The following is a 15,795-nucleotide window of genomic DNA, read 5'->3' on the forward strand; positions in this document are numbered from 1 at the left end:
TTAATATCCTGTAGTCTCCACAACAAGGAAAAATGAATAGAAAACAATTGATGGTTCAAGCTCTCATTAAAGACAGGAGGAATAGTCCTCCAAATGCTTTAATAATCCACATGCAACAACCCTGTGAGGTAAATACTATTGTCATCCCCAGGTAAAGAAGCTGAGATTGAGATAGTAAATTTTCCTGAGATCTCAAATCTAGCCAAATGGTGAAACCAGTGTAGATTTTCTGACTCCAGAGCCCCTGATCCCAGATACCATGTGGTCATTTCGCCTTACACTGAGGCCAAATGGGAAAGAAACATTAGCTAAATTCATTTCTGTGGAGTCCTTCATGTTTCTCAAGTACTCTCCCAGCATGTATTATACTTGGTTAGCTCTCTTCATGGCCTTTCATACTCACAATGAGATCTGGCCAGGAGCATGGGATAAGGGCCAAGCTCTGCAGAACCATCCAGCTGCTGTGTGCCCTGATAACTCTCTGAGCTCTTCTCAGGAGAAAATAAGAATGTCTGAGCTTATTTCCCCTTCATTCCCTGTGTTTCAGGATCCTAGCAATCAACCTATTAATATCCTCAATAATATCCTTTAGCTTTTCATTTAACAACAAGTAATCCATTCACTGTCAGTCCCTACCTGGTTTTGCCACTTACTAACTGTAATTTTGGATAAATTGCTTAAACCCTCTAAGCCTCATCTGCAAAATAGATCTATAAGAGTACATACTTTACGGAGTTGTAAGAATTTAGAGAGATAATTTGTTTAAAACACTTAGTAGCAAATAGAAACTGTTGAATAAGCGTAATACATTATTATTAGCTTTTAACTATAGGAGAGTTCTTTTCCCATCTGTTCTAGTCCTTCTCATGTTCCTTTCAGGGCTCAATGTAACAGCACACAAGCCTGACCTCAAACTTTAGTTCTCATAAATTGATTCTAGGATTCTCTACGAAAGAAAGTACATATCCATGATTCTCAAATTGCATTTTCAAACAGCCAAGATTCTTGAATATTAGATTTACTCGATTTATGCCCCCAGTCATGTGGTAGATTGTAAAATTACTGCAAATTCTTCATCTTTCCACATCCATGCCACTGGAATGTGACTTCAGATCTTCCCACTAAAAGGTGGAATCTAAGTTTGCGGTGACACTTGCTTTGGCCAGTGGGATGTGAGCAATCATGAATCAAGCAGAAACTTGAAAAGCTCTTGCACATTTGGGTTTTTCCATTACTTGCTACTTTGGGAACTCTGCAATCACCACCATAATAAGAAGCCTGGGCTAGTCCCCCAAACAACAAGAAACATGTGCCATAGTCACCCTTATCACTCCACCCAAAGCCTGCCAACCACCTGACATGAGTGAAGTCATTCTAGATAATCCTCCTGGCAGCTTATCTGCATACTGACCACACATACACGTGAGAATCCAGCAGAGGTCAACTGAGTCAGCCCAGACAAGGAAAAATAATCACCCAAACCATAAGCTAAATAAGTGTTTGCTGTTTGACCATTAATTGAGTGGCTTGCTATGAAAAAAATTCTTAACTGATATAGATATTGGTACCAAGGATCAGGGACTACTATAACAAGTACGTTAAAAAAACATGACATCATCTTTGGGACCAGGCAGGAGGCAGAAGGTAGAAAAGTAACAAAGAAACTATTACTAATGTCAGGGAAAGCAATGAGAAACTATTAGTGAAGGCTGGAAAAGCAGTGAGGAAACTACTGTGACAGGCTGGAAATATGGTAACCTTTATTATATGTAGTGAGACAATTAGCACAACAGTCACCTGAAATAACTTGGAAGGTAAAAAATGTATTAATTAAATGTTGGATTTGACTAAGGAACATCCCAGAGAGAATACTAACGGTAACAGTTTGGTACTCCTGGCCACATTTTATAAGGTATAAGAAGAGAGAGATTACCTAGTGAAGGAGCCCAGAAATGAATTTGCAAAGAAAATTTGGGGAAAATATAGAGGGATCAGGACTTGCTACACAGGAATTCCTTTCCTTTTTTTTTTTTTAATCCCTAGTGTTGGCCAGTAAAACTTTCTCATGTAAAACATGGTTTGAGGGTAAAAAACAAATCATTCATGTGACTATAACAGCCTTGATAAGACTCAAATACTTAAGGCATAACTAATGATCATCTCAATCAATTAGACAAAAGTTTTCTAAAAATCTTAAAAGCATGGTCTCAGAGAAGCTTAATCCAAAAATATCAGCAAATAAATAAATAAATATCTGTAAAATAATTGTGGGTACAACTTTTTTTTCCAAATTAATTGCATTAAATCTAATACATAGAAAATTCAAAAAGTGATTAAGAGACTTGTACAAGTAAAAGAACTACTAATTTCAATTAAAATAAAATAGTGGTGAAATTGTAGAAATGACTTCTGGGGCCCCAACTTTCTTCTAACAAGAAGCAGTTTGAGGAAGATAATCAGCTTCAAATATAGCCATTCTTTTAAATGCAAAAGGGAAGATATTTTCAGCCAAGGACCCACTTCCATTAAGCAGTAGAGTACACTAAACTAGGGAGTAGCTTTCAGGGAATAGTACTATACCGTAATCACGGACCTTTTCTGACTCCAGAAGAGGAAGAACTGGCAACATTTCCCCTGCAAGATTTCAAAATTGTTATGGACCAGTGACAGTGTTGTGCCTCCTGTTGGAGTAGAAGCATCTATTGGAATCATCCTACCCCTTATCATCATTGTATATTGACTTTGTATGGAAAATAACTTTTCCTTTTGTTTCATTAGATTCTGGATCACCAAGAGTCACCTCTGAGCCACATCCAGATTTGCACATGAGACAAATCACAGAACCCTGGACTCAAACTTCAATGCTATAATTAGATGAGAGCTCTGACATCCTGGGATTAAGGTGAAGACATGTAGGAGAGATATGAATATATGTGATCATAGGGCACACTGTGGTAGGATATAAAGTTGGCCACAGATTTTTTTCTATCCTTGTACCCACAGCTCTGCAACATGACTTTGCAGGTCCATCAAGACATAGAATCTATTTCTTGAATCTGGGTTGGGATTGTAATTCATCTTGCCTAATATAACATCAGCAAACATGAAGCAAGCAGAGGCCTAAACAATGCTTTCACACTGGGGATTGCCCTCTTTTGCTGTTTGGAAACTTGCAACTATTAACATGTAAGGAAGCTCAGGTTGTCACCCTAATTAACAGCCCTACCAAGTATCATACATGTGAGGCCAACCTCACTATCTTATCTGGTGAGTTCACCTTACATTTGGAAAGTAAAATTTGGCATACATCGTTCATTTCTTAGCATCTTCCCCTTGGGAGCAGGTTGCCCACAGAGATCAATAGTTCTATTCTGCTCTTTTCATGCATAAATCTTATACAGGAGGGGGGCGCTCCATGCTGGAAAGGCAGCCATGATACAGCATTGACCTAGTCTGCACCTGTGTCTGCCTGAGAGTCATGCTTTCCCAAAGAGTTAAGCTATGTCCCTCTTCCAACCACATCTTTATGGTAGTAAGAGTGTAACAAAGGTGACATTTTGGCGCCCATCTGCCTTACTCCTTTGTCTTATGATTCAGTCGGGTCATAACCCATATGAGGAAGACCAGTATTATTTATTTTGCCTCTCATAGATCCCAACAATGGAATGATGCTGCATTTTCCTCTTCTTCACATGCAATTAAGGTTCAAGACAATTTCATTCATCTCTGGAAAAACACAGGAAGAACTCTGATGATTTTTACAAGTCTGACACTTGAATATATTTGTCTAAACAAAAACATTTACTATTGTACAATGGTAGAAGCCAAAGCAGGATTCCTCTCATGCAAATGATTGTTTTGGCTTTTGGATACCCCTTCGAAGGAATCAACACGTAGCGAACCTGGAATTCTGTTTCACAGAAGATGAGAATATATACCGATTTCTCTTACTCAACAGTTCTGAGGGGTGATTACATTGCCCATTTTTATTTTTTCCTATCCAGTACAACAGTCTGGTTCAAAAGGCCACTGCCTCTTGCTCATTGGTTATAACTACATGTGTTATGCAATCACTTCTCTACTTGCTGACAAGAGCAATGAAGTCAATTGGAGTTATCACTTTCACAGATTGCAAACAAAACAAAGATGAGAAAAGCAGGTGAAGAAATCAAGTTTGATCAACCATTAGCTGAATAGTGTTATAGGTGGCTGGAAGGTAGCAAGCAGATGTATTATCAGTTAGAAGGCAGCCACTTGTTCTTGGCCCCTGCTCCTTCTCAGTACCCATAACCATCTCTAGCAGATGATGTGTCTACTGAGGACAAAAGAAAGGGAGGGTGGGGGCTTCCCTGGTGGCGCAGTGCTTGAGAGTCCACCTGCCGATGCAGGGGACATGGGTTCGTGTCCCGGTCCGGGAGGATCCCGCATGAGGCGGAGCGGCTGGGCCCGAGAGCCATGGCCGCTGAGCCTGCGCGTCCAGAGCCTGTGCTCCGCAACGAGAGAGGCCACAGCAGTGAGAGGCCCGCGTACCGCAAAAAAAAAAAAAAAAAAAAAAAAAAGAAAGGAAAGGTGGGATTATTCACATGATTTATGCTAGATCCAGGTCTTATCTTGGTTAGCAGTATCCTATCTTTTTCCTTAGAATCAAGATCTAACTGCAGATTTTTCCATGTCTGTGGTAAGTATTCATCAAAAAGACAAAGATAGTAACACATTAGTAATATTCAGTGATGTAATAGCTATCATAACCTGCTTTACAGTTCCATAAACTTCCCAGAAATCAGTTTTATTCCATGGAAGTAAACAAGAAAGAATCAGGAATATTTCCCACATACTTATCTTTTCAGACATACCTAAAAGGAAGCCAAAAAAAAAAAAAATCACTTGACATTTCAGAGAAAACTCTAAGCTAAAGAGTCCACTGCTTTACGCACAGGCATTTCTTAGGTAACTGAGAGGCACTGAGTGTCAGAACCCTTGCCGGCCTGGCCTCCTGCTTTACTGGCACTCCTGTCTGGCTGGCTGGCTATGCTGACAGTGTAAATCAAGGGATTATCAGATTGACCACATGCCCTACTCTTTTGTTTCTTTGTTTTTGTTTTGTTTGGGGAGGGAGAGAGGAAAGTTGACTGGAGCCCCAGAGATCTATGAAAAAAAAAAAAAAAAAGAAAAGGAGGAGGGGAGAGAAATGTGCAGTGATAAGTGCTTTCTGTTGTAAAAGTTATGACAGAAAATAAGAGTTTGATTCTGGCAGAAACAAACTGGCAATGTGGGTTAAGGATTAACCCACAGGGATGCTGGGATAACATCTCCTGAGACATGTCTCTAAATTACATCAAAAACTTCTATGAAGGATGTGTAAGTATCATACAAGCAGCAGCAACAACAATTGTATGAGTCCTATCTGTTATTTTAACCTGATTTGCATGAGTGCTGATGAATAAGGTCCTCTACATGTATGGAGAATAATATATATATCAACCATTTACTTCAACATATTCTGAATTTAAATAACTGTAACTAGAATAATTCAGGAAGTACTTTTAGCTGTTGGTGCTTTAAAGCTGATCGCTCTCTCAATTTGATAATTGAGAAGAGAAGCTGTAATGACAACTAAATAAACATTATTTGCTTATTAAGATAGTGTGTATACTAATGAATTTAATGTTGGATTTATTATCTAATTTTTTAGAAAGGTACTAGATATACTAAGATTACCTTGATTTTATTGCAGAAGGATTACAGGGGTAAGGGATATTAATTAACTTCAAAGCTTTTTACAAGTTTCCAAAATTATTTATGTCATTAGCAACAAGTCCCTATTTGACTTGCACTTCATATTTTCAAAGTGAAAAGGGTAAGAAATCTCAAAATGCAGGATTTGAATTTGGCTTGATGATCTCTAAGTTTCTGTCTTTCTTCAAAACTTTATGAATCTTAAATTTTTTAAAATGTGATAATGAAAACATACTTTAAAATATCCCCCTTTAATATTTGTTTTCAAAAGTTTTTTTTTTCTCCTAAAACTGTAACAGATGAAGCCTCCCACTGTGATCGGTCAGTTCCACACCCTTTTCTTTGGATCGGTCCGAATGTTCTTCCTCGGGGTGTTAGGCTTTGCAGTCTATGGGAATGAGGCTTTGCACTTCAGTTGTGATCCAGACAAGAGAGAAATAAACCTCTTCTGTTACAATCAGTTCAGGCCAATCACTCCACAAGTAAGTATTTCTGTGTGCACAAATGTAAACCTTACTCCACACCAGATAAAATTGTTTTCTTTTTAAATGTAAAATAATGTCATAATAAGATGAAGAATATTCTAACAGGTATTATTTCTAGAATAATTACCTTTTAAAAATATTAGCTGTATATTTCAGGTAAATTAATTTGAGTTGGTCAAGAGTTTCTTCCAAGTCCAGCATTCTATTATCTATTGATGTTAGAATTATACTCCCGGCTTGTAATTAGAAATGGAAATTGAGTAGATACTAAAATAACATATTTCATCATTATTAGTAATTGGTAGGTGATGACAGTAAAATATGACTACTTTTTCACAAATACTAAGTGTTTACAATTTTAAACTCTAAACATCTTGGTAATTAAATGAGATTATGTCCAGCATTACCACCTTCATTATATTAATTTTATCCTCGTAAGACTTACAAAACTTAGAATTTTTAAATTAGCCTCTATTGAGGGTCAGTGAATTATTGGGGTTTTTTTAGTGTATTTTTTCATTACGTGTTGACTGATTTGACTAAGATATTTCTGACATACTTTAGGTGTTCTGGGCATTACAACTAGTGATTGTCCTGGTTCCTGGAGCTATTTTTCATCTTTATGCTGCATGTAAAAGCATCAATCAAGAATGCATTCTTCAAAAGCCCATCTACACTGTGATTTATATCCTCTCTGTTTTATTAAGAATTAGTCTAGAAGTGGTAGCATTTTGGCTTCAGATTCACCTCTTTGGTTTCCAAGTAAAACCTCTCTACCTGTGTGATGCTGTGTCTCTTGGGAAAAATTTTACTACTATAAAATGCATGGTGCCAGAACACTTTGAGAAGACCGTTTTTCTTATTGCAATGTATACATTTACTGTAATTACAATAGTCTTATGTATTGCTGAGATTTTTGAGATAATATTTAGAAGATTATGCTTTCTAATTAGGCAATGACCAAAAGGTTGATTACCTACTGTCATGCCACAATTATTTATCAACGATTTTTATTTAGTTTTATCTAATTCAGTGAGTATCTCAATTTCAAACATAAATATCTGTTCTTCAAACTAACCTCAGCATGTCTAAAATTTATGTCTAGTATAAAATACAATACTCAGTTCTAAGGCAGGGATTCTTGAACAAAACCTTTGTTCCATTTTAATTTTGTCACACATTAGGAAACATACATGGAACTAATGTTAACTCTTTTTTTTTTTTTTTTTTTTTTTTTTTTTTTTCGGTACACGGGCCTCTCACTGTTGTGGCCTCTCCCGTTGCGGAGCACAGGCTCTGGACGCGCAGGCTCAGCGGCCATGGCTCATGGGCCCAGCCGCTCCGCAGCATGTGGGATCCTCCCGGACCGGGACACAAACCCGTGTCCGCTGCATCGGCAGGCGGACTCTCAACCACTGCGCCACCAGGGAACCCCAACTCATTTTTAAATAGTACTTTTACAGAGTTCTTTCATATACAACATCTTAATCAATCACAGTATTTTATGGCCAGAAAAACTTTTATTAACTCTTTTACACAGAGTAGAAAAATGAGGCTCAGGGAGATTAATATATGCAATCCTAGGATTCAGCTTTCCTAACTATAAAGCTATTTCCCTTTCCATTTAACTATGCAGCATAAACTTTGAGGATGTAATTATTGTTGTATTCATGTAAAATATAACTTATTTAAGTGCAAAAGTTGTCAATTAATTATTAAAAGAGTCATTCTATAATTTGATGACTAACTTGAAGAAATGGAGCACTTACATTTTTAATATTATACTCATACTGTTTTCTTGAAATTTTTAATATTAAATGATATGGTAATGTGGCCACCAAATAAATAAAAAATGCTATGGAAAATACTGTGCATGATTTCCTTGTTGCTTGTTGGAAAAAAAAAAAAACCCTCTGTGCTCATAGATATCCTACAACTATAGTTTCTATATTCAAGACTATTGAAATAGTAAGTTATATTTATATTAAGCTAGACTTCCTAAATAGCTATGAAATGATTTCAAAGGCAATTTTTTAAACTTTTTATTTTATAAAGGAGTACAGCCGATTAACAATGTTGTGATAGTTTCAGGTGCACAGCAGAGCAACTCAGCCATACATATACATGTGTCCATTCTCCCCCAGACTCCCCTCCCATCCAGGCTACCAAGAACATTGTCAAAGGTAATTTTATATTAATTCAGTGCATTTCTTTTTATCTGCCTATCTTACCAAGAATCATGTCCATATGATATCATTTAAAAACTTTATGTATGACTGCCTTATACTGGTGCTTTATTAGGGAAATAAGTATAGTCAGTCAAAAACTGAGGTTTTCAATTTTGTCTTAAGCATTATTCAACCTATGGTTGATATCATGAATTTCTACATTAATTTTTAAATCATTGAGGCTTTCTCCACAGAAAAGCACAAGAAAAAATCCAATTTACCTTCATTCAACAAATAGTTGCATAGTATCGATTATTAAACATGTACCACATTAAAAGTTCAAATACAAAGATAAACAAGATGTAGTACCTTTATAAGATCATATTCTAGTGAGGGGCACAGTGACATGACAAGAGGCTAGGGGCTGTTGGAAATAGCCTCCTCTGAAGGGAAAGACTATTTGCTCATTGTTTTTGTTTAGAATTACTGGCCCTTAGTGATAATAAGCAGCAACAATGTCTAGTATGTTTTATTATTATTTTTAAATTATCTGTAGATAATTTACCCTTTATTGCCTGTACCTAGGGTGGACTGCTCCTACCAATTCTCCCACAAACACATACATCTTCAATATGGGTCATATTTTCCTGCATCTTTAGAAGGCATGTAATTTTTTATTGGATACCAGACATTGTGTGTTTTACCTTGTCGGATGCTGAATATTTTTGTCTTCCCATAAATAATTCTTAAATTTTATTCTGGGGTACAGTTAAATTACTTGGAAACAGTTGATCCTTTGTACTTCCTTTTAAGCTTTATTAGATGGGACCAGTGTAGCCCTTACTGAAGGGCTAATTTTGCCCCGTTACTAAGGCAAAATGTTTCTGAGTGCTCTATGAGATGCCTCTTTGGTGCTTTGGAGATGGTATCTTTCCACCATTTTCAAATTCTTGAATTCCTTCCTCAAGGTGGTTGACTCATTGTCTTAGTCCATTTGGGCTGCTATTACAAAATACCTAGACTGGATAGTTTATAAACAAAAGAAATTTATTTTTCATAGGTCTGGAGGATGGAAGTCTGAGATCAAGGTGCTGGCATGTTCAGGTTCTGATGAGAGCCGTCTTCTGTGTTACAGACTTGTCACTGTATCCTCACATGGTGGAAAGAAGGCCAGAGAGCTCCCTAGGATTCCTTTTATAAGGACACTAATCTCATTCATGAGGGCTCCCTCCCCATGACCTACTTACTTCCCAAAGGTCCCACCTTCTAATACTATCACATTGGAGGTTAGGATTTCCAAAATATGAATTTTGGGGGACACAACATTTGGCCCATTGCACTCATGGTTACAACAGAAATTGCTGTAGCTACAGGAAACAGGTTTTTGCTGTGCCCAGGGAAAGAAGGGAGAAGGGGCAAAAAGACATTCTTCTTGTTTGCCTCTCAAGATTTTTCTAAGGGAAGATCATTTTTTAAAAAAACCAACAGACTTCCCCTAATATCATTGCCCATTCACAGGCGAACAATTTGATTTATTCTTATGCTGATTCATCCTAGGACATTGTCAAAGTATGCTCCTTTTTAAGGGGATTTCTACCCTAGCTGTTGGAAAAAGTAACTATTCTCAGTTCTGTGTGAATCTTGGGTATTGTTTCTTTTAATCCTTTCAGGTAGCTCATTTTCTGCAAAGATGTTTAAAGATGTTACACTGATCAGGACTCAGTCGAAGACCCTTTACAGATCTCTGGAGCTCTCATGCTTTGTAGCTTCTCCCTCACAGTAGTCTGTCCTATGAAAACTAGCCTCTTTAGCCCTGGACTCTCTCTCCTCAACTCACAAGGAGGAAGGATAGCATTTCTAAGCCACTAGAGGAACCCTGGTCACCCCTGCTTCTTTTAAGTACACAGTCCATATTGTTATGTGTAAAGATTCAGATCCTGTGAGAGTTGGTTTGGACAGTCTTTTCAATTCCTTAATGATCTATATTATTCTACGATTTCATTTTGTTAGTAACTATATCAGGATTGTTAGCACACAGTTGTATACTCCTGGATAATAAATGCTACATAAAAATATAGCATTTATAAAATATAAGATATTTAAATATATGTAATATAGTTTAAAATATAAAAAGTGATTTTTCTAACTAAACTTCAAATGTAGAAAAAATTAATAAGAATGTCAAAGCTAAACAAATAACTAACCACTTGAAAATATATTTAAAGTTATTCCATAAAAAATTGTTGGGTCAAATAAGGTAATTCAACCAGAAGTTTTTCAGTTTGTTTATAAATGAACAACAGTCAGAATATTACATATTAAAACCTATAAGATATTGCCAAAATTGCAGTGCATGGCCAATTGACAGTGGAAAATACATTTCTTTTTTAAAAATAAACAATAAATGTAATTCAAACAGCAAATGTAAGAACTTCAAACTAAAACTAAGGAAAACAAAAATAATTTAATAAGGATAAAGACAGGAAGTAATAAATTAGAAAACAAACAGCTTACGATGGATAAATCCAAAATTGTTCTTGAAAAAACTATGTGTGGCATATCAAATCAAGTGTGGAAGTATATCCTTATAAGATTTTATAATATATATGAAGTTATATATTATCACTTGAAGTACACTGTGATAATTTAAAGATGTATACTATTAAATACAAGACAACCAGAAAAACAAAACAACAAAAGTTTAGCTACTAAACCAACAAAAGAAATTAAAACATTCAATTAATCCAAAAGATGACCAAAAAGACAAAAAGGAAAAAAAAACAGATGGGACAAATTGAAAACAATAACAAGGTAGTAGAACTAAACCTAAAAATATCAACAGTTACAATAAATATAAAGATCTTAGCAATCCAAACCAAAACAGGGATTTCTGACTGCATTTTTTTTTTTTCGGTATGCGGGCCTCTCACTGTTGTGGCCTCTCCCGTTGCGGAGCACAGGCTCCGGACGCACAGGCTCAGCGGCCATGGCTTACGGGCCCAGTCGCTCCGCGGCATGTGGGATTCTCCCGGACTGGGGCACGAACCCGTGTCCCCTTCATCAACAGGCGGACTCTCAACCACTGCGCCACCAGGGAAGACCCACATTAAAAAAAAAAAATCCAGATCAAATTATTAACGAGACCCCACTTTAAATATTTAATATTTAAAACATTTTAATATTTTTACAAATAAATAATAATAAAAGTGGAAAAAGATATATCATGCAAACAGTAAGCATCAGAGAGCTGAATTAGCTGCATTAATATGAGAAAACTCAAGAAGATTTCAGGGCAAAGAATAATGACGGGGATAAAAGAGACATTTCACAATGTCATTAGGAAGCATAACAGTTATAAATGTGTATGCCACCAGTGCCAAAATAGAAGAAGCAAAGCCTGCTAGAACTGAAAAGAGAAATAAATCCAATTATAATTAAAGATTTCAACATTCCTCATCAGAAATCAATTGACAAAGTAGAACATCAGGAAGGGAACAGAACACTTAAACATTACCAATAAGCAACTTGAACTAATTGATATTTAGAGAACACTCTTACTAGACAACAGCAGAATATACATTTTTTTCAAGTGCAAGTGTAACATTCACCAAGAAAGTTCATTTTCTGGGTCTTGATAAAGTCTCAATGACTTTGTTTAATTCACAACAGAATTAAACTAGAAATTAATAAAAATAAGATATCTGAAATATGCCCAAATATTTGAGAAACTAACAATACATTTTTATTAACCCATTGATCAAAGAAGAAATTACATGGAAAATTTTAAACTATTTTAAACACAATTTATCAAAATTTGTGGAAAGCAATTAAAACAGTTCTTGAGAGCATTTTAAAAGTTCTATATATTATGTTAGAAAAAAAGAATTTTTAGCTTCCATCTCAAGAAATTATTTTAAAAAGCAGTTTAAAAACAAATTACGTAGTAGGGAAATAAAAATAAGAGCATGAAACATTGAAATAGAAAACTGAAAGACAATAGAAAAATCAATGAAAGGAGAAGCTGGTCTTTGAAAAGATTAGTAAAACTGACCAATTTCTAGCTAGACAGATTGAGATAATAAAAGAGAAAAAGAAAATTACTCATATCATAAATGAAAAAAGAAAGAAACATCACAACAGAACATTTAAATGATTATAAGGAAACACCATGAATGATATTACACCAATAAGTTTGATAGTTAGATGAAATGGAAAAATTCCTTGAAAGACACATATTACTAAAAACTGACTCAACAATAAACAGAAAACATGAATATCTCTATACCTATTAAAGAAATTGAATTTAAAATCAGAAGCTTTCCCAGAAAAAAAAAAATCAGGCCCAGATAGCTTCATTGGTGAATTCCTTCAAATGTTTAAGAAATAATACTTCACAACCTCTTTTAGGAACTAGGAGGGACTATTTGCCATGTCATTTAACAGAGCCAGCATAACCGTGATATCAAAACTTCTTAGCAAAAATAGGCTATGTAATCCAGCAATATATATATAAAGATAATACATCATGTTCAAGTGGGGTTTATCCCAGGAATGAAAAGTTTTTTTAACAGTCTAAAACCAATTAATGTAATTCAACTAGATTAATGGAATAAAGGAAAAAAATCACCTAGTCATCCTAATAGATGCGGATTAAAGCATTTGATTACATAACATCCATTTATAATGAAACAAACAAACAAAAACCCAAATCTCTCACTGTAAAACGGAAGTAGCTAAACTTGATAAAAAGCATCTAAAAATACCTACAGGAAATATCCTATTTAATAGTGGAAGAATGAATAATTTCCCGTATAATCGGGAAAAAAGGTAAGGATGTGTACTTTTACCACTTTTGTTTAACATTGAACTGAAGGCCAATAAGACTAAACAAAACAAAAATTATATATATATCTAATATATACTTATTCAATAAATGCAGTAAGACAAAAAATTGAAGATATACAGATTAAAAACGAAGAAATATTATCTTTAGTCACAGACATAATCATGTAAATAAAAAATTCTAAAGGATGTGCTAAAAGTTACTAGAATTTGTAATTAAGTTATCAAGATTAAAATTTCTGTAGAGCAATAAAAAAGGAAATTTAAATTTTAAAATAAGATTTATAATATTATTCATTAAGTATGAAACAGGTAGAGATAAATTTTACAACAGATGTGCTAAACCTGTACAATGAAAACTACAAAATGGTGTTGAGAGAAATTAAAGATGTTAGGGCTCCCCTGGTGGCTCAGTGATTAAGAATCATCTGCCAATGCAGGGGACACGGGTTCGAGCCCTGGTCCGAGAAGATCCCACATGCTGCGGAGCAACTAAGCCCGTGTGCCACAACTACTGAGCCTGCGCTCTAGAGACCGTGAGCCACAGCTACTGAAGCCTGCACACCTAGAGCCCATGCTCCGCAACAAGAGAAGACACCGCAATGAGAGGCCCATGCACCGCAATGAAGAGTAGCCCCCGCTCTCTGCAAATAGAGAAAAACCCACACACAGCAATGGAGACCCAACACAGCCAAAAATAAATAAAATAAAATAAATAAATTTATTTAAAAAAAGAAATTAAAGATGTTTTAAATAGGTGAAACAATAAACCAAGTCCATGGTTTAGAGGCCTTAATCTTTTATAACTTCGGTCACTCCAAATTGATGTGTAGATCCAATACAATTCCAGTCAAAATCCCAGAAAGCTTTTGTAGAAATTCATAAGCTGCTTTTAAATTTTATATGGGATACAAAAGACCTAGAATAGCCAACATGATTTTGAAAAAGTAAAAGTAGACAACTTACATTATGTATTCTCAAAACTTACTACAAAGTTACAATAATCAAAACAGAGTAGGGTTGGTATGCAGATAGGCATGTTGATTACAGGAACAATAGAGACCAAAAATAGTTCAGCACATATATAGTTGTTGTTTTTTTTAAATTCTCCAATTTAATTCAATGGTGCTGGAACAACCAGATATCCATGTTGAAAAAATAAAAAGCAATTTTTTACCTCTACCCCTGTCTCAGCCATGGATGTGTAATGGACCTGACCAAGTCATTGGTCTTCTCTTTCAGTCTTCTGCTAGTAACTGTAGGGAAAAAAAACAACTCTATTTTAGGGGATGCTAAACAATCAGAATGTGAGTGACATATACTGGAAGACAAATTTCTACCATAGAGAGTGTACCCAAAAGAGACAGCTATAGTATATACTACCCTTATTACATTGGTTGAGCCCTGTCGTTTCCCATCAAAATATTGGTGACCACAATTAGAACAGAAAGTTTTGCTGTGAGAAGACCACGAGTACACTGGAGTCCAGGGAATGGTGCAGAACATTTAACTTTTCCCACCAAAACACCAGTCAGTTCCGGTCTCTCTCCCTTTTCTTCTTCCTGTGGTTGCTCCTATCCCCTATCTCTGCCCTCCCCTAACTTGCCAAGATTCTAGCCCCAACCTGGAGGGTGATATCAGGTCCTTCAGCAACTGATCAGAGTTGGATGGAAGAGAGTTAGGTCTTTCTTCATAGCAAAATATCAGTAAATTCTTAATTGTAAATCATCAACCAGAAAAATTAACTTCATGTTGTTAATATTTACTTTGTTTACACTCATACTTACTAGCTGTGACCTGGTGCAAGTTAAATAAATTCTATGTGTCTCATTTTTCTTACCTGTAAAATAATGAAAATGATAACACCTTCTTTGCAGGGTTGTAGTAAAAATTAAATGAGTTGATTTAAAGTCACTAGAAACATGCTCGATACACAGTAGATACTTGGCAAACTGCTAGCTAGTTATTATTGCTTTGTTGTGGCAGGGAAGAGGTGAAACAACTCATATTTGGTGAACTTAACTTCAGTAGCAGGAAGTGCAGTTTCTGACCAAGGCAATCAGGCTAGAGGGTCTGACTTGAAGAGAGTGGAGAAGGCTTAAAACATCAGCCATGTACTGATGATTCACGAGGGCACTGGCCCTCAAACTTGAGTTGAGATCTTGTTTCTTGGAGATGGTGTGATTCCAATGAAAACCAGTTTTAAGATGAACTCTCAAAATTGGGGAGTGAGATAAAATAAAGAAATAAAGATTAAGGTTACTGGAGGAGGTAAATAAAGTGTAAAGTCCTGATAGCATGGGCTGGAGAGGAGAGAAAAAGAACTGATGACGTCACTGATGGTAGAAGGAAAAGTTGATGCCTACCTACAATGGTATGAGTCGGCAGCATTGAGCAAGAACTACAACCTGAACGCCTTATCTGTGCATTGACAAGATAGTAACTGTCAAATGACTTTGCAAATCGCTCATTACTCTCCAGAAACAAACGATCTACAAATTATTCATTCACTAGTGTATACGCTCTCCAGCTCAGAACAAAAGCTCAATTTTCTTTAAGCTTAA

At 35.8% G+C, this 15,795-nt stretch overlaps 1 protein-coding gene across 1 annotated transcript; it reads left to right on the plus strand.

Annotated features, from left to right (window-relative positions):
- Window positions 1-5,319: 5,319 nt before the first annotated feature.
- GJE1 (gap junction protein epsilon 1) lies at window positions 5,320-7,181 on the plus strand (the record flags this gene model as incomplete). Its single annotated transcript, XM_079716109.1, has 3 exons — window positions 5,320-5,358; window positions 6,036-6,218; window positions 6,786-7,181. 3 exons carry the CDS (start codon window positions 5,320-5,322, stop codon window positions 7,179-7,181), a joined length of 618 nt encoding a protein of 205 aa, XP_079572235.1.
- Window positions 7,182-15,795: the final 8,614 nt, after the last annotated feature.

This window comes from Hyperoodon ampullatus (assembly GCF_949752795.1).
Source record: "Hyperoodon ampullatus genome assembly, chromosome: 12".
Classification (NCBI taxonomy): domain Eukaryota; kingdom Metazoa; phylum Chordata; class Mammalia; order Artiodactyla; family Ziphiidae; genus Hyperoodon; species Hyperoodon ampullatus.